At 51.8% G+C, this 19,028-nt stretch overlaps 2 protein-coding genes across 2 annotated transcripts in view; both read left to right on the top strand.

Moving 5' to 3' along the window:
• The window catches only part of LOC144265798 (uncharacterized), a 106,717-nt gene extending 103,141 nt beyond the window's left edge, over positions 1 to 3,576 (top strand). Inside the window, exons 11-16 of the mRNA XM_077818802.1 lie at positions 187 to 213; positions 817 to 843; positions 1,447 to 1,473; positions 2,077 to 2,103; positions 2,700 to 2,720; positions 3,502 to 3,576. Of these exons, the coding sequence (XP_077674928.1) occupies positions 187 to 213; positions 817 to 843; positions 1,447 to 1,473; positions 2,077 to 2,103; positions 2,700 to 2,720; positions 3,502 to 3,576 (204 nt within the window). The remainder of the gene's footprint in view (positions 1 to 186; positions 214 to 816; positions 844 to 1,446; positions 1,474 to 2,076; positions 2,104 to 2,699; positions 2,721 to 3,501) is intronic.
• The window catches only part of LOC144267068 (uncharacterized), a 620,395-nt gene that overhangs the window by 131,380 nt on the left and 469,987 nt on the right, over positions 1 to 19,028 (top strand). The gene's annotated exons all lie outside the window — the stretch shown is intronic.

Genomic DNA, 19,028 nt, shown 5'->3' with positions numbered 1-19,028 from the left:
GGAAGGATTAGGGTGCAGGAGGGGGCATGGGGAGGGGGAGGAGGGAATAGAGGGAAGGCTCATGGGGAGACTGGGGAAAACGATTACAATGAATAGAGATGGGGGGGTGCATTTGGAGGCTGCTGTGTTGTTTCTGTTGTTACTGTGGGTGTGATTGTGTCCTGTGTCCCTTCTTTTGCCTTGTAGGTAATATCAGTACTTCAGGTGGCAGCGGTAAGTAGCTGGATCCGGGTTGGGATTGTGTCATTAGCAGGGGGATGCGAAGGCAGAATTAGGAGAGGGCCGGGTACACGCTGGGGCTCTGCTCATTGCCTCCAGCCCCAGGCTGGCTCCCGTATCTACCTTCCTGTCTCTGTGTCCTTACTCGTCACCCCAGCAGAGGGGATCTCCTCTATAACCATCCCACCAACCATTCCCCAGAGCTGCCTGTGGAAGAGGGAATACGGGGAAGAGAAGCGACACAGGGAAAGCGAAGAGGAAACAGAAGGAGAGGAGGAAGCATAGAGTGGGGAGGAGGGAATACAGGTGGAGGGCACAGAGAGGGGGAGCAGGGAATAGAAGGAGGCGGGGCCTGGGACGGGGCAGGAGGGAATAGAGGGCATGGAACTGACACGGGAAGGGGGAACAGGGTTTAGGGTGGAGGAGGGGGCATGGGGAGGGGGAGGTGAGAATAGAGGGGAGGCTCATGGAGTGACTGGGGAGAACGATTACAATGAACAGAGATGCGGGGGGAGGGGTGCATTTGGAGGCTGCTGTGTTGTTTCTGTTGTTAATGTGGGTGTGATTGTGTCCTGTGTCCCTTCTTTTGCCTTGTAGGTAATATCAGTACTTCAGGTGGCAGCGGTAAGTAGCTGGATCCGGGTTGGGATTGTGTCATTAGCAGGGGGATGCGAAGGCAGAATTAGGAGAGGGCCGGGTACACGCTGGGGCTCTGCTCATTGCCTCCAGCCCCAGGCTGGCTCCCGTATCTACCTTCCTGTCTCTGTGTCCTTACTCGTCACCCCAGCAGAGGGGATCTCCTCTATAACCATCCCACCAACCATTCCCCAGAGCTGCCTGTGGAAGAGGGAATACGGGGAAGAGAAGCGACACAGGGAAAGCGAAGAGGAAACAGAAGGAGAGGAGGAAGCATAGAGTGGGGAGGAGGGAATACAGGTGGAGGGCACAGAGAGGGGGAGCAGGGAATAGAAGGAGGCGGGGCCTGGGACGGGGCAGGAGGGAATAGAGGGCATGGAACTGACACGGGAAGGGGGAACAGGGCTTACGGTGGAGGAGGCGGCATGGGGAGGGGGAGGTGAGAATAGAGGGGAGGCTCATGGAGTGACTGGGGAGAACGATTACAATGAACAGAGATGCGGGGGGAGGGGTGCATTTGGAGGCTGCTGTGTTGTTTCTGTTGTTACTGTGGGTGTGATTGTGTCCTGTGTCCCTTCTTTTGCCTTGTAGGTAATATCAGTACTTCAGGTGGCAGCGGTAAGTAGCTGGATCCGGGTTGGGATTGTGTCATTAGCAGGGGGATGCGAAGGCAGAATTAGGAGAGGGCCGGGTACATGCTGGGGCTCTGCTCATTGCCTCCAGCCCCAGGCTGGCTCCCGTATCTACCTTCATGTCTCTGTGTCCTTACTCGTCACCCCAGCAGAGGGGATCTCCTCTATAACCATCCCACCAACCATTCCCCAGAGCTGCCTGTGGAAGAGGGAATACGGGGAAGAGAAGCGACACAGGGAAAGGGAAGAGGAAACAGAAGGAGAGGAGGAAGCATAGAGTGGGGAGGAGGGAATACAGGTGGGGGACACAGGGAGGGGGAGCAGGGAATAGAAGGAGGCGGGGCCTGGGACGGGGCAGGAGGGAATAGAGGGCATGGAACTGACACGGGAAGGGGGAACAGGGCTTAGGGTGGAGGAGGGGGCATGGGGAGGGGGAGGAGAGAATAGAGGGAAGACTCATGGGGTGACTGGGGAGAACGATTACAATGAACAGAGATGCGGGGGGAGGGGTGCATTTGGAGGCTGCTGTGTTGTTTCAGTTGTTACTGTGGGTGTGATTGTGTCCTGTGTCCCTTCTTTTGCCTTGTAGGTAATATCAGTACTTGCCGTGGCAGCGGTAAGAAGCTGGATCTGGGCTGGGATTGTGTCATTAGCAGGGGGATGCGAAGGCAGAATGAGGAGAGGGCCGGGTACACACTGGGGCTCTGCTCATTGCCTCCAGCCCCAGGCTGGCTCCCGTATCTACCTTCCTGTCTCTGTGTCCTTACTCGTCACCCCAGCAGAGGGGATCTCCTCTATAACCCTCCTACCAACCATTCCCCAGAGCTGCCTGTGGAAGAGGGAATATGGGGAAGAGAAGGGACGCAGGGAAAGGGAAGAGGAAACAGAAGGAGAGGAGGAAGCATAGAGTGGGGAGGAGGGAATACAGGTGGGGGGCACAGGGAGGGGGAGCAGTGAATAGAAGGAGGCGGGGCCTGGGACGGGGCAGGAGGGAATAGAGGGAGGGGAGGGGACACGGGAAGGCAGCGGAAGGATTAGGGTGGAGGAGGGGACATGGGGAGGGGGAGGAGGGAATAGAGGGAAGGCTCATGGGGAGACTGGGGAGAACGATTACAATGAATAGAGATGGGGGGGTGCATTTGGAGGCTGCTGTGTTGTTTCAGTTGCTACTGTGCGTGTGATTGTGTCCTGTGTTCCTTTTTTGCCTTGTAGGGAACAGCATTATTTGTCCTGGTAAGTACCTGGACCTGGGCTGGGAGTGTGTCATTAGCAGGGGGATTCACAGGTAGAATTAGGAGAGGGCTGGGTACACGCTGGGGCCCTGCTCATTGGCTCCAGCCCCAGGCTGGCTCCCGTATCTACCCTCCTGTCTCTGTGTCCTTACTCGTCACCCCAGCAGAGGGGATCTGCTCTATAACCATCCCACCAACCATTCCCCAGAGCTGCCTGTGGAAGAGGGATTACAGGGAAGGGAGGGGAGACAGGGAAAGGGAAGAGGAAACAGAAGGAGAGGAGGAAGCATAGAGTGGGGAGGAGGGAATACAGGCTTGGGGCATGGGGGGGAGCAGGGAATAGAAGGGGGTGGGGCCTGGGATGGGGCAGGAGGGAATAGAGGGCGGGGAACTGACACAGGAAGGGGGTACAGGGCTTAGGGTGGAGGAGGGCGCATGGGGATGGGGAGGAGAGAATAGAGGGAAGGCTCATGGGGAGACTGGGGAGAATGATTACAATGAATAGAGATGGGGGGGGGTGCATTTGGAGGCTGCTTTGTTGTTTCAGTTGTTACTGTGCGTGTGATTGTGTCCTGTGTCCCTTCTTTTGCATTGTAAGCAAGATTAGTTTTTGCCATGTCACCGGTAAGTAGCTGGGCCTGGGCTGGGATTGTGTCATTAGCAGGGGGATGGGAAGGCAGAATGAGGAGAGGGCCGGGTACACGCTGGGGCCCTGCTCATTGCCTCCAGCCCCAGACTGGCTCCCGTATCTACCTTCCTGTCTCTGTGTCCTTACTCGTCAGTCCAGTAGAGGGGATCTCCTCTATAACCATCCCACCAACCATTCCCCAGAGCTGCCTGTGGAAGAGGGATTATAGGGAAGGGAGGGGAGACAGGCAAAGGGAAAAGGAAACAGAAGGAGAGGAGGAAGCATAGAGTGGGGAGGAGGGAATACAGCTGGGGGGCACAGGGAGAAGGAGCAGGGAATAGAAGGAGGCGGGGCCTGGGACGGGGCAGGAGGGAATAGAGGGCATGGAAGTGACACGGGAAGGGGGAACAGGGCTTAGGGTGGAGGAGGGGGCATGGGGAGGGGGAGGAGAGAATAGAGGGAAGACTCATGGGGTGACTGGGGAGAACGATTACAATGAACAGAGATGCGGGGGGAGGGGTGCATTTGGAGGCTGCTGTGTTGTTTCAGTTGTTTCTGTGGGTGTGATTATGTCCTGTGTCCCTTCTTTTGCCTTGTAGGTAATATCAGTACTTGCCGTGGCAGCGGTAAGAAGCTAGATCTGGGCCGGGATTGTGTCATTAGCAGGGGGATGCGAAGGCAGAATTAGGAGAGGGCTGGGTACACACTGGGGCTCTGCTCATTGCCTCCAGCCCCAGGCTGGCTCCCGTATCAACCTTCCTGTCTCTCTCTACTTACTCGTCACCCCAGCAGAGAGAATCTCCCCTATAACCCTCCCACCAACCATTCCCCAGAGCTGCCTGTGGAAGATGGAATATGGGAAAGAGAAGGGACACAGGGAAAGGGAAGAGGAAACAGAAGGAGAGGAGGAAGCATAGAGTGGGAAGGAGGGAATACAGGTGGGGGGCACAGGGAGGGGGAGCAGGGAATAGAAGGAGGTGGGGCCTGGGACGGGGCAGGCGGGAATAGAGGGACAGGAGGGGACACGGGAAGGCAGCGGAAGGATTAGGGTGGAGGAGGGGGCATGGGGAGGGGGAAGAGGGAATCGAGGGAAGGCTCTTGGGGAGACTGGGGAGAACGATTACAATGAATACTGATGGGAGGGTGCATTTGGAGGCTGCTGTGTTGTTTCGGTTGTTACTGTGCGTGTGATTGTGTCCCTTTTTTGCCTTGTAGGGAACAGCATTATTTGTCGTGGTAAGTAACTGGACCTGGGCTGGGAGTGTGTCATTATCAGGGGGATTCACAGGCAGAATTAGGAGAGGGCCGGGTAGACGCTGGGGCCCTGCTCATTGCCTCCAGCCCCAGGCTGGCTCCCCTCTCTACCTCCTAAAAAAACCAACGAGAAGTCCGGTGGCATCTTAAAGAGTAACAGGTTTATTTGGGCATAAGCTTTCGTGGGTAACAGACCCACTTCTTCAGATGCATGGAGTGAAAATTACAGATACAGGCATAAATATACTGGTACATGAAGAGAAGGGAGTTACCTTACAAGTGGAGAACCAGTGCTGAGAAGGCCAATTCAGTCAGGGTGACTATCTACCTCCTGTCTCTCTAACCCCAAGGGTGCCATTCGGGGGTGGGGGGAGCTCCTGCTGTCTCCCCCGCTTCTGATTTTTGTGCAGGAGGTGTTCTCCCAGGTGGAGCTCTTAACTGCAGCCCAGCATTGCTGTGGAGTGTGGATTGTGGGGAGGAGAGGTGCTGCTTCCAGCTTGTGCCCCTGGGGCAGGGAGCCAGTGTTCGGTTTACAGACAGAGGCAGGGTGATTAAGATGAGAAGGAGCTGGTAATAAAATGAAGGACCTGGATGTCCTTAGATGAGCCTGTAAAACAGGAAGCTCTCTGCACGGGTTGTGGGAGGGAGGGAGGTGGAGGGGCAGGGGAGTGTTGAAGGGAGAACACAGGGGACTCAGAAGAAATACAGCCAAGCCCTTTGAGCCAAGGTTACAGTCAGAACAGAGGGAGATTTGAGGGCTCAGGTGAAAAGAAGGATCCAAAACCAAGGGGAGGAATAGCAGCAGTGGTACGGTGAGGTTCCCACTCTACCTGTGATATGTATGTGGCCCCATCCCCACGGTATATTAGCGCCTCACAGGGTCTAAAGTGTTTCTCTTCACATCCTCTCAATGAGGTAGAGCAGGGCTGTTATAGCCATTGTACAGAGGGGGCACTGAGGGACACACAGACTAAAGGACAGAACAGAACAAGGAGCAATGGTCTCAAGTTGCAGTGGGGGAGGTCGAGGTTGGATAGTAGGAAAAGCTATTTCCCTAGGAGGGTGGTGAAGCAGTGGAAGGGGTTACCTAGGGAGGGGGTGGAATCTCCATCCTTGGAGGTTTTTGAGGCCTAACTTGACAGAGCCCTGGCTGGGATGATTTAGTTGGGGTTGGTCCTGCTTTGAGCAGGAAGTTGGACTCGATGACATCCTGAGGTCCCTTCCAACCCTGTTCTTCTATGATTCTAAAGGCCAGATTTTCAGAGGTATTTCTGCACCTGGTAGGATTTTCAGAAGTGCCGAGAAGGACACTCAATGGAAGGGGCCTCGTAGGTCTGGGGACAGAGTTTCAGAAACTGTGGAAAAGGCAGCAGATGCTACTGACTGACACATGCAAGCAAGACCATTTATAGTGCGCAGGTCCCAAAGGGGAGGGCAAAAGCCTAGCATTGAAGGGGGGGCCCAGTTTGTTCTTTGGAAAGGGAGGGGGACTAAGCACCCACCACCCCAATACCAGTCACCTCCTGTTAACCTTAATTATCAGGCCCGAGCCCCAAGGGACAGCCCAAAAGAGTGTTTCTTACATGCATCCTGTGAACACATGAAGAAACAATATCCTAAGTACAGTGAGTCCAAATACAATCCCTGATCCGTCCGAGTCAATGTAGCTCCCTCGAGTCAGAGACTTCTGTTTTTGGTAGCGCCCCACACACAGAGTTGATTAAACAGGCGCAGAGTTGATTAAACAGGCCAAGGTAAATGGTAACCTGTGCTGGGGTGGAGAGACACTGGAGCATGGATTTCTCTAGTCAGGAGGGATGTGATTAAGGAGGGTGATATAATCCCAGGGGAGAAGGTAACACTCCTGGTGTTGGGCAATTTACAAACATGATTTCTTTAGCCTGCCTTGAATTTCAGGGGAAGGTTTTGGGGGGTACCTTAAATGTGGGGGCTCTGAAGAATTGACCAGCTGATGTATTAGCGGGAAATGCCATAATATCACTATCCAAAGCTATGAGTATTATGAGCCATGGCAAGAGGGAATATGTCCCAGAGCTCCCAGAGATAAACCCAGAGGAGGGATAGGCAGGTAAGAGGGGAGAAGAGACCCCTTCACCCTTATCAGCAAAAAGCAGCAATATGTTTCCAGGGGAGGGGGATGAGGAGTCACTCCCTTTACCTGAGAGAGCTCTCAGTGCAACCAAAACCAAATGCAATTTCCTGCAGAGCAAAGTGCGACCCCTCACTGGAAAGCAGAAGGGAGGCCAGCCACAGTAATGCCCCAGAGAAAGAGAACAGTGGGAGGCTCTTGACAGAAGAAGGAAGGAGTTACAGGGGATCCCCAATTGGGAAAAACAGAAGTTCTCTGGCACTGTGTCGGAAGCTGGTTTTAAATACGCCATCACTTCCTTTGAGTGTCCACTCAATGCCCATATTCCCTGAAAGGGGGACCAATCCCTCCCCCCTTATCAGCTTTGCCAGGTTTTATTTGGGGTCACTCTCCTTCCTGCTGTCTGGCAGAGGCACACTCCAATTTGCATTTCTGATGGCTCCCTATCAGATTTTACCCCGGCCCATTTCCCTCTGTAGGGAAGAGGGTGGCCATCACCCCTGTGTCCCCAGCTAAATGTATATACAAGACTTACACAATCAGGTACGGAGTACACATCACTACATGCAATTAATACAAAAAGCAATCCAATGATTAGTAAGGGCCACATCTGCATCGGTGACAAGAACCAATTTTCCAATCATTAGGAATGTCACAGGGTCATATTCTCTTTAGGTTTCTGGTTTAGTGACCATATATGAGATTTTTTAATTCAACCGGACAATTCCCAGACAGACGGGCAAACAAACACACACCCCTTATTGTGGAATTAAGCCTGAGGGGACATAGCAATAATTCCGAGTAGACTACAGCAGCGGCTCTCAACCTTTCCAGACTACTATACCCCTTTCAGGAGTCTGATTTGTCTTGCGTACCTCCAGGTTTACCGCACTTAAAACCTACTTGCTTACACAATCAGACAAACATACAAAAGTGTCAGAGCACACGATTACTGACAAATTGTTGATTTTCTCATTGTTACCAATAATTATAAAATAAATTGATTGGAATTTTAATATTGTGCTTACATTTCAGGGAATAGGATATAGAGCAGTATAAAGAAGTCACTGTCTGTATGAAATTTTAATTTGTACTGACTTGGCTAGTGCTTCTTATGTAGCCTGTTGTAAGACTAGGCAAATATCCAGAGGAGTTGATGTGCCCTGTGGAAGACCTCTGGTTCCCCAGGAGTACACGTGCCGCTGGTTGAGGACCACTGAACTACATGAGCAGGATGTAGAAATGATCCCAAAGTCAAGTTTTAGGCCAGATCTATTCTAAACAATAAAGTTGAGCCTGTTACATAGATCAGGGGCATGAAAAATCCTCACCCCTGCGTGATGTCGTTAAAACGACACACCCCCGACTGCCTCTTAGAGAGGTGGATTAACCACAGTGACAGGAGAACCCCTGTAGTGAGTGGTTACACTGAAGCATTACAACGGTGCCGCTGCTGGTTTAAGTGTAGACGTAGCTAAACCCAATAAATTCACAGTCCAGGTTGCACTTAGCACAACCAGAACACGGTAAGGTCTGGAATGCACAGCCAGGGCCTGCAGAACAGATGGAAGGGAGGGAAGGGGGGCGGCGACGTGTGTGAGAGGGAGAGCGGGGGAGGAGGAGGAGGCATTATCCAGATGATCGGTATTTTTTCTTACACTGCTAATCCTGTCCGAGTACAGACATCACTAGCACCTGGATTGTCCATATATGCATGTCTTGCCCCAGTTAAGTTCTTGCCTTACATTTCTGTGAGGCTGGAGAGAGGAAGAGTATTGTTCAATGACTAGTGAGTGCTGAACAGGGGGAGTGGGTGGGGCTACAGCAGGGGAGGAGGGACAGAAAGACAGGTAGAAGTGGGAGGGAAGCATGTGTATGAAGGGAGGTGAAGGGGGAGGGGAGGGTATTTGTAAGGGGTAGGGGATCGTGTGTGTGAGGGCATGAGGGGGGAGGGAGCACATGGGGCACCAGTGGGAGAGGAATCTGTGTTTGAGGGATGTGAGGGGGAGGGGCGTGGGAAGGGAGGGGAATGGAGCACCTTTGTTCTTGATTGGGGGAAAGGGGGTCTGAGGATGGGTGGCATGGTGGGGAGTGCTTGTGTTTAGAGGGGTGTGATGGGGTCATGAGAGAGAGTTTGGGGGGTGGGAGTGTTGGAAGTATGGGAGTGGGAGAGAGATGATGTAGTTATTCTGTGATTTCCCACCGCCTCTCCTCCTCATGAGGGCAACACTGGTCATCAAGAGCTTCTGTGATCCATTCCTATCTGGTACTGAAGGAAACGTGTCCCATTCCTGGCAGTCTGTTTCCCTTCGGTTAGGCCATTCTCAGGGCTGGGACTGCAGATCTGGTTTCTTGCTGATGGGAAGGGAGGCCTGATTGGGTGAACTCCCCCAGGTTAGTGTAGACGGAATCTTCCTACACGTTCGACAGGGGGAAAACTAGGATCCCAGCTGTATCCTCATCACCTTGCCACTCTTTCCTCTTCTGGAGGTGCGGGTTGGCTGGGTGATCCTGGCCTGTACCCAGGGAAGACAATTCCGTTCTATGTCTCCTGACGTCCCCACTGGGCATCGGATCAGGTTTTGTTTTCCCAGTGAGGCCTTGTCCGTGCCTGGAGATGTTATTTCATTTACTCACAGGACGAGGGCTCAGCAGTTTGGGCAGCTGTGACTTGCCAGTCACCTGGGGGAGTGTTGCTGAGCACTGACAAGGGAAAAGAAGGCTCACACCAGCTTAGGTCTTGAGAAGAGGGGGCTGCCCTGGAGTAGTCTCTTCATGTGGCCCTGCTGACCCAACAAGCCTGGTTCGCAAAACATTGTTTTATTGCTGTGCTTAGTTCCCCTCAGTGTGGGGGTTTGGTACATCGGCCACCTCTTGTGCACTCTCTGGGAAAATTCCTCTTTGAGTTATTATCTGGACCGTGGCCCCACTGTTTCGGAGGTGTCCTTCCTTTCTCATAATGGGGATGCCGATAGTGACCATTGTGTTTCCTTCAAAGAGACCTATCCCCATAGGCTTTATGTTTACCCAGAATATCACAGCTGGGCTCCCCTTTCCCCTCTCTGTTTGTTTCTCCCTTATTGAGGGATTGATATAGTGCCTCAGTGGGTCACAACTGAGAATACCAGCTTCTGGACAAACTGCTGAGAAATGGGACAGACTCACCACGAACTGGTGGTTATTCTTCCGTAAGATATTCCAAAACAGTAACATAAGTATACTTCGGTCTCACCACACTGGCTAATAAGAAGTCAGAAATGCAGCCTCCTTGGGTATTCTAGTCTTTGTTTCACCATCCAGACACCGATTTTATGATGAGTAAAAAGAAAAGGAGTACTTGTGGCTACTCTGAAACCTGTCTTTATGATGAGTAGTTATTTAAAAGTAGTTTAATCAAACAAAGAGTTCTTCTCATCCCCAAGGACCAGCCACGTGCCCAGGTCAATATATAACACAGATCTTACCCAATTATCACACTGTTGCCAATCCTTTAGTATCTAACATCTAAAGGTTTATTTATGAGAGAAAAGAATAAGGAGAGATTTAAAATGGTGAAAGGAATCCAATACATGCTGAAACAGTCCTCACTTGGGACTGTGGCCTAGTGGTCACAGCTGCAATCCCTGAGTGCCAAGGGGGCTGTGGGGAGGGGATCCCAGGCCCTCCCACTCCACCAGGCTCTGACCCAGGGCCCTTTGGGCTACCAGTAGCCTGGCAACCAAGCTGCTGTCCTCCCTGGGCCTCTTCCTCTCATCCAACTGCCTCAGGTCAGCTTAGTCCAAGGCTTTCCCCTGGTGGGGAAACCCAAACCACGCTAAGTAAGAGGGGGTTTCCACCAGGGTCCACAGGATACTTCCCTCCCTGGGGTAGGTCCTCCCTTCCCTCAGTCAGGGCCCCTTTGGGCAACAGTGTCAGAGCTTTTAGGCTTCTTGCTGCACGGCTGGAGCTCTGAGCTACAGGTCTGCTCCCCTCCAGCTCTGCCACCCAAATGAGCGAATTCCCTGCCTTTTAATTCCTCCAGCAGATGGAACATTTGCTGTGGGTGTGGCAGGGCAGGGCTGGCTGATACCAAAATAATCCCTTAACCCTTGTTGCATAGTGTGGGGTGTGTACATCCCATCCCACATACACTCATTGTAAAGTTCTCATATCAGGGTTGAAGCAGTGATGGAATAAACTGCTGGCTTTTATGGCTTCGAAAAGCTTGGAAGGTCCTCAATCCATTGGTTGTCATGCTCCTTTTATTATAAGTCCGTAGTCACGAGGTCAGAACAGGAAAGAGGCAAAATGGAGATGCTTCCAGGGCCTTTTCTACTTTCCCTCATGTGGTGCTGCTCTCAGCCTTAGTTTGTGGGAAAGTACAGGCACAAGATGGAGTTCAGAGTCACATAAGCTGGCCACATGCCCCTGCATGCTTCCATGAGTCACAGCAGAAGCCATTACCCTTATTCCAGCTAAAACGTCCACAGGAAAGTCTATCAGGTTGGGATAAGCTGCTTCTATGGCCCATTGTGTTTCTGAATGGGCTATCTGCTTAAATGGTCCATCCACAATGTGCTGGCTCGACTGGATGTAAACTACCTTGTGGGTGTTACCACAGGAGTAAACACATTTGAAATACAGGTGCATAGTCAATATTCATAACTTCAGCTACAACAATACTTCAGGCCTACAGGGAGGGTAATCATATTCAGCAAATCGTAACTTTTCCAGTGAAATGGTACATGACATACTTTCTATAAGATTGGTTGGAATTCTATAGCAGAGGTAGCAACAAAGACATACATTCCCTGAAGACTGACTTTTAATCAATAACATCACAGGGGCGTACAAAATTCCTTGCCCTTCCACTGGTTGGTCAGGCTGAGTTGATGATTGTGTTTGTCCATGTCACTCAGCAGTTAGTGTACAGGGAACCCCTAGAAAGGGGTGGATCTGCTGAGATCTGAGTGGGGGCAGCTGCCTGCAGGCCCAGGAGAGAAGTAAGAGTCCCTAGTTTGGAAGCACAGGCTGAAGGATTAGAAAGAGGCGCTGGGGTCTCCTGGTGAGGGACAGAGACAGATACATTTGTTGACTGAGAGCCTGCACCAATAACCATGGATTAGTAGCCAGAGTGGGTGTCTATGGGCTCTTTGCTTGAGGAGCAGGGGACCATTGAGGAGAGACAGGGCCCTGCTCACCCTGACATGGTGAAGTAATGCATTGTTTATAATGGCCAGTGGGGGTGTAACGATTCTGGTTCTGGCAGGACCCAACTGAGAGTGCCAATTCAGGACAAATTGCTTAAAGCAGGGCAGTTACAGCCCAAGGCTGGGGTTTTTCCACCTCTAAGGCAAAGCAAACCAGCGAAACAGAGAGGACTTTGGTTTTACTCCACTGGCTAACCGCAAGTCACACAAGCAATTCCCTTAGACACTCCAGTTTCCCAGTATCACCACCAGTGCCAGTCGTTATGTGGACGAATGGTTATGAAAACCAATACCCCAGTAAAAGAAAAGAGGTTCTCCTGATCCCAAAGGACCAAGCCCCAGACCCAGGTCAATATACAAATCAGATCTTACCCACAAATCATGCTGTTGCCAATCCTTTAGAATCTAAAATCTAAAGGTTTATTCATAAAAGGAAAAAGATATAGATGAGAGCAAGAATTGGTTAAATGGAATCAATTACATACAGTAAAGGCAAAGTTCTTGGTTCAGGCTTGCAGCAGTGATGGAATAAACTGCAGGTTCAGATCAAGTCTCTGGAGAACATCCACAGCTGGGATGCGTCTTTCAGTCCTTGGTTCAAAGCTTCAGTGTAGCAAAGTCCCTCTAGAGAATGAAGCAGGATTGAAGACAAGATGGAGATGAGGCATGAGCCTTTTATCGTCTTTTCCAAGGGTAAGAACACCTCTTTGTTCTTACTGTGGAAAAATTCCAGCAAAATGGAGTTTGGAGTCACATGGGCAAGTCCCTGCATACTTTGCTGAGTCACAAGGTGTATCTGCCTTCTCTCAATGGGTCAGTTGTACCGCTGATGGTCCTTAATGGGCCATCAAGCAGACTAGGCAGAGCTGACACCAACTTGTCTGGGGTGTCACCCAGAAGCATAGCACAAGTTTGAAATACAGACAGTGTAGAGCCAATATTCATAACTTTAACTACAAAAATGATCCACCCGTATAGACAGCATAATCATAACCAGCAAACCATAAGCTTGTTTTAGACACCTGATTTGACCCCCTTTATACAAGATTTGGTGCCACTACAGGACCTTAGTTGCAAGCATGTTCTATATGTTACCAGTTCAAGCCAATAATGTGACGGGGGGGGATACATCAGGGGAGGGAATGCCCACCAGAGGGTAGCGGAGATATGTTAGGCGGGTGAATTCCCAGTCGGGGAGGGGGAATGCAGCTGGGGGGATCAGGCATAGGTGTAGTTTGACTTCTATTTTGGGTGGGCAGGGGCCAGCGGGGCTCAAGCCAGCTCCGTAGGGTGGCGACTGGGGAGGGACAACCACCTCCACCCCCTGACTCACGTCAGCAGGCCACCCGCCTGCCTGGGTTCTGTGTGGGGGCACTACCAAAAAAGTATAACTCAAGGGGAGGGGGCGGGCCTCAGCTCCAAAAGTTTGCAGGCAGCTCAGGGTGCAGGGGGAGAGGGGTAACCAGGGACTTTGTGTGGGCAGGGGCGTAGCTCAGGGTGCTGGGAGGGGGTTGCTCAGGGTGCCGGGCCAGGATAGCTCAGGGAAGGCGGGAGCTAGGGGCAGTTTGCCCAGAGGGCTCCCTGCGGTCTCTGTTCCTTGAGGGCTCTGCCAGCCAACTCTGCCCATGGCTCAGGACTTCTGCCCCCGGGGGAGCACCGGGCTCGGGGCTCTGGAATTCAGCCCTGCTGTTCCCGGCTTCAGCCCCTCCCACGTACCGGGTCACCACTGAGCTGGGGTCGGGGAACAGGGGGAGCCTGTCTGTGCAGCTACCTCTGGGTCAGGGATGGGAGCTGCCAGCAGCTGCTACTGTCGGAACAAGCGTTCAGGCTGGTGAGTGCTCTGCTCAGAGACAGTACACTGCCACCCTCACTCCCCCAACACACACACTGTCTCACGCAGTCCCCAACACACACACAGTCCCTCTCTCACACTCCCCATCACACATACTGGCTCAGTCACACTCCCCCAACACAGAAACAGTCTGTCCCCGTCACACACTCCCCCACACAGTCTCTCTCACACTCACAGTCTCTCTTTCATACACACTCTGTCTCACACACTGCCCTAACACACACACACTTCCCGCCAACATCCAGAAATATGTAAATAAATGGTATTCTATTATTGTTTAACAATGTGATTAAAACTGTGATTAATCGCGACTACATTTTTTAATATCATGATTAATCACAATTAATATTTTTAAGTGTTTGACAGCCCTAGTTTAGATTAATCCAGTTTCTCTGCCTGGTTCATTTTGGCAGTTCCTCAACTCCTCCGAACTGGTCGTTCACTTTTCACACACTAAGGCAGCGTTTCCCAACTCGTGTGCCATGTCACCCTGGTGTGCCGTCAGGCCCGAACAGGTGTGCTGCAGAATTTTTAGAAAAGGTACATGTGAGAGCAAGATGAGGAAAGTCACCCTCTGATTGGCTATCTGCCTCACTGCCCCTCCTCCTCTGGGGGTGGAGCAACCAATCAGAGCTCAATCTCCCTTTCTCCCCTCATCCCTGCCTGTGTGAGCAATGGGTCGGCTCCTCTGCCCCTCCCCTTCCCTCCGGCAGCTGCCAGCCGGGGGCGGGGGGAAGAGCCCCGGGAGCTCCAGGTGAGCCCTGGCTGGGAACCACTGCACGAAGGAAGGATTTTCTTCATTATGACACTTTGCAGCCTGTTTCTGTCCTAGCCACGCCTGGGGCAGAAGAAGACGTGTCCTTTCCCTTTTTACTCGGCTCACAACGCTCTTCCTTGGACAGGTTTCAGAGTAACAGCCGTGTTAGTCTGTATTCGCAAAAAGAAAAGGAGTACTTGTGGCACCTTAGAGACTAACCAATTTATTTGAGCATGAGCTTTCGTGAGCTACAGCTCACTTCATCTTGGACAGTGCATCTGCCACGACCTTTTCCTTTCCGTTAATATGTACAAGTGCAGGAATAGGACATCAAGACACCCTCTTTCTTCCTTTCCTCCTTCCTTTCCAGGGGTTTTAAAACTTTCTCTGCAGCCTCTCTGAGTTTATTCTCTCTCTGTCTGTAACAGGCTGAAAGGCTTTTGTTTTCTCAGATGTTCTACCGCCTCTCTCGGTTTGTTCTTGTTTAACTCCCCGCCCCCCGCCTGCTTTATTTTCTCTACAATCACATTCTGTTACTAAATATTTATTATTCAGAAAAACATAATAATTTTTCAGTCGTTAGTTAAAACTAAACCTAAATGCAAAAACATAATTTTTGTCTAAAAAGACCTGTTAACATATTTGCAGCTTACCGCTGTATTCCTCTTCCCCAGTCTTCCTTTAAAATGTGTAAAAAGCCTATTTTCTTTTGAAAAAAAAAAACCTTTTTTTCTTCTAATCTTTACAATGGCTCTAAATGTGAGAGACACACGCACACAAGCAGTCCTAATGTTCCCCATAAAAATATAAAATTCATTCAAAATGGCCATCAGACCTAAAGTGCACGGTCCAAAAATGAGAGTGGAGGGAAGGACATAAACCAAAAAGGGAGTATGATAGTCTGTCGATATTATACGGTAAGGCAAGATATAGAGGTCTTTATTACTATTAGGAAGGGCCACATCTCCACTGGTCACAACTACAATCTTCATATCATTACGAACGTCACATGGTCACAGTCTCATTAGGTGTCTGGTTGAGCGAGCATGGACAAGATGTTTAGTTCAGCAACCAAGGCACTTCCCAGAGTAAAAACGTTGTTACTGTGGCGTTATGGCTGAGGGGACATCGCTAATTCTGAGTAAATTACATTACCAGGGTGTGGAAAGGAGCCCAAAGCCAAGTGTTAAAAACCCATGAAAAGAGTCCAGGGTGGTACGCAGAGCACCACCCAGAGACGGTAAAGTCTGGCAATGCACAGCCAGGGTGTGCAGAACAGATGAAAGCAGCAGAGCCTGAGAGGGAGAGAGGAGTGTGTGTGTGTGTGTGTGTGTGTGTGTGCTTGGGCGGGCACAGGAGGGAAATGGCCTTTGCTCTCTCTCCTTCTCTTTTACTTCTTTCTGTTAAGCTCCTTTCGAAAATCACGAGGTCCCATCAGTGTGAAGGTTCAAGATCCAAAGGACGCAGGGAACTAATACTGACAGTGTTGTGATGGTCCATAGCGCAGAGCTGGAAGGCCAGTCACTCACTCTGCATGAAACCTGCTTCCATCATATACCCCTCAACTCACCTGATTTCCCCTCCATGGATGAGCAGTTCAGTTGATTTGGAAAGCAGCCCACTGCTGTGTAAAACATGAGTGTTATAACTTCCTATCTGCCAATATCCACTCTACTAATGGCATAGTCTGATGATGAATGAATGGGGAAAGGGAAACTCAGACAGAGGAGATGGCCTGATGAGAACAAATACAATCAAATGGAAAAAGGGAGTGAGATGAAAAAGCTCACAGCACATGGCATGGAAAAGCCTGAGGGTTCTGTCCCTAGGCACGTCCCTCCATGTCTTGCTGACTCATAAGGTGTAGCCCCTGGCTTCTGTCAGTGGATCCATTGTACAGCTCATGGCCCTTCAAATACAGATCGATCACACCTATTCATAGCTTACTGATAAAGGATCCCTGGGACCTTTCCTGTGAGATGCTCTCACCCCTCAGTTTGCAACAGCCTGGGATATTCAACAGTGGCCCTGCCTTGAACTAAGGAAGGCCCCTTTCCTCTGCCCTGTGGAATTCCCTTCAGATACAGCTGAGTTGGGAAGTGTCCAGAATCCCCCTCCCCCGTCTCTCCCCTGTGTCCCTCAGGGAAATGTCGGCAGGGCCAAAATCCCACACACGGGGCCCTGCCCGCGCCAAAGCAGCAGCAGCACCGCACGCTGCACAGGGAAGGCCTGGGAGCTGCCGGAGCCGCTCTGTGTGCGCCTGGGGACATGGGGGGTAGGCAGAAATGGCTGGGCTGGGCTGCCCTCCCCTTCCCGACCCATCCCCTCGTCCCAGTAGCCCACGCCTCCCCCTCGCTTCTCATGATTTAACTGGGAATTGGTCCTGCTTCGGGCAGGGGGTTGGACTAGATGACCTTCAGGGGTCCCTTCCAACCCTGATATTCTATGATTCTATGATTCTATGAAAACACCACGTGAGGAAAGAGCTTGCCATGCGGTTTGTCATGCTAGCCGCAGGGCAGGCTGTTCAGAAGCAGGGCAGGCACCTAACTGGCTGTGAGCTCGATCCTTACATTTCACCAACCTAGGAACAAGTGTGAACTCCTCAGGCGCTGTAACAGCCTTGACATGGAGTCACTGGAAGTCGCCTTGGACGTTCCGGTCTAGCTTCCCACCCGGGCAAGCCTGCTTCTGTGATAGACAGACCCTTTCCCCACGGTGCTTTCCCCTGCCTTGCCAGAGCCCAGGCCCCTCCTCCTTCCAGCACCCCCACCCCACCAAGGAGTTGGTGCCCACAAGACAGACTGGGGAGGGGTGAAGGGAGACGCCCTTGTTGGATTTTAATCAGTGTTTGCACAGGGAGTGGGAGAAGAGGATAGAGGCAGGGAGGGAGCATATGAGGGAGGAGGAGGGAATAGGGGTGGGATGGGGAAGCCAGGATGGAGAGGAGGGAATAATGGGACGGGAGGGGCAGGGTCGGGGAGAAGGGAAGGGAGGTAAATTTGATAGGGACAGTGGTGGATTCACACAGGGCCCAGGCCCAGGCCCAAGCCCCTGGCCAATTTGGGTTCCCCGGCAGGAGCCCTGGCCCCTGTGTAGAAGTGTGGGGTGGGGCACCAGCACCAGAAGAGTGGCCCCACTCCTCGCTCCTCCTCTTCCCCCTGGGGCCCCAGGCCAGGACCTAAGTCAGAGCTGGGCTGTGGTTAGAGCTTCCCAGGGAGCTGGGGCCACTGTGGGGTGCCCTGGACCCTCCACCTGCCCTGGGTGGGAGGCCAGGGGGCCTGAGAGCAGCCCCCAGCCCATGTCTCTGCCCCTGCCACCCAGGGCAGGTGGAGGGTTAAGGGTTTCCCACAGCAGCCCAAGCTCCCTGAGCGGCCCTTCCCACGGCCCAGCTGCACTTTCCGGGGCCAGCGGGCGGGGTCTTGGGGGAAGAGGAGGAGTAGAGGGTGGGGCCCCGGGGTGAGGAAGGGCTCAGGCATATCTCAGCCGCCCACTAGGAAGAGGCTGGTGCTACTCGTAGGGTTGCCTGGAATCAGGCTCTATCTCCAGAAGGTTTCAGAGTAACAGCCGTGTTAGTCTGTATTCGCAAAAAGAAAAGGAGTACTTGTGGCACCTTAGCCAAACTGGGAGATTTTAGGTGCAAAAAGTTCTGCGGCGCAGTGGGGCAAAGGCACGCTGCCTACCTGCCCTGGCCCCGCGCCGCTCCCAGAAACCGCCGGCACGTCCTTGCAGTCCCTGGGGGCAGGAGACAGGGGGTCTCTGCGCTCTGCCCCTGTGCTGAGTGCCGACTCCACAGCTGCCATTGGCCAGGGATGCAGCAGGGGAGGAGGGGATTCAGGAGTTGCAGTGTCCTCAATAATTATATGATTAACTTGTATTTTTGTCTTGCATTATGTACGATGTTCAACATGACATCCAAAGCAGGGTTGGAAAATTAGGCTGGAAAAATGGGAGAACTCTTATTTCAATATTGAGAAATGCAATTTTCCCCCTCGCTCCTCATCCCATCCCCATGTCTCCTTCGTCCTGCCCTGCCTGTTCAGGTGACCTCACACTGTTTCTAGGATTAATGTGTTGCATTTTTTGCAATGATTTTTGTAACTGAACCTCTGTCGTGAGACAAGCATAGAATCTCAGAAAGAATTGCCCTCTTCCAAAAAGGCCTTCATCTCTCACTGTTCGCAGAGCAAAGCCAGGCTGCCTTAGAGGAGATGGTGTGGTCCTTTGCTTCTGGTAGACAGAGACACCTGGTCTAAGGGGCCTGTGTTTAAAAGGTTTCAAATTATTGCAGAGGCATCTCACCTAAAGTTTAGAAACCTCAAAAAACTTGAGAAGTCCACTCTTGGACTTGTCCAACAAACTGTGGAAAAGCAGCCAATGCCACTGACTGATACATGCAAGAGAGACCATTTATAGTGCGCTGGTGCGAAAGGGAAGGGGAAAGCCTGGCATGGAAAGTGGTCCCCCGGTTTGTTCCTTGGAAAGAGGAGGTGGGGGGACTAAGCACCCAGCAGCCCAG

This window comes from Eretmochelys imbricata, chromosome 6 (assembly GCF_965152235.1).
Source record: "Eretmochelys imbricata isolate rEreImb1 chromosome 6, rEreImb1.hap1, whole genome shotgun sequence".
Taxonomy (NCBI): domain Eukaryota; kingdom Metazoa; phylum Chordata; order Testudines; family Cheloniidae; genus Eretmochelys; species Eretmochelys imbricata.
This window is presented reverse-complemented; position numbering and strand designations above follow the sequence as displayed.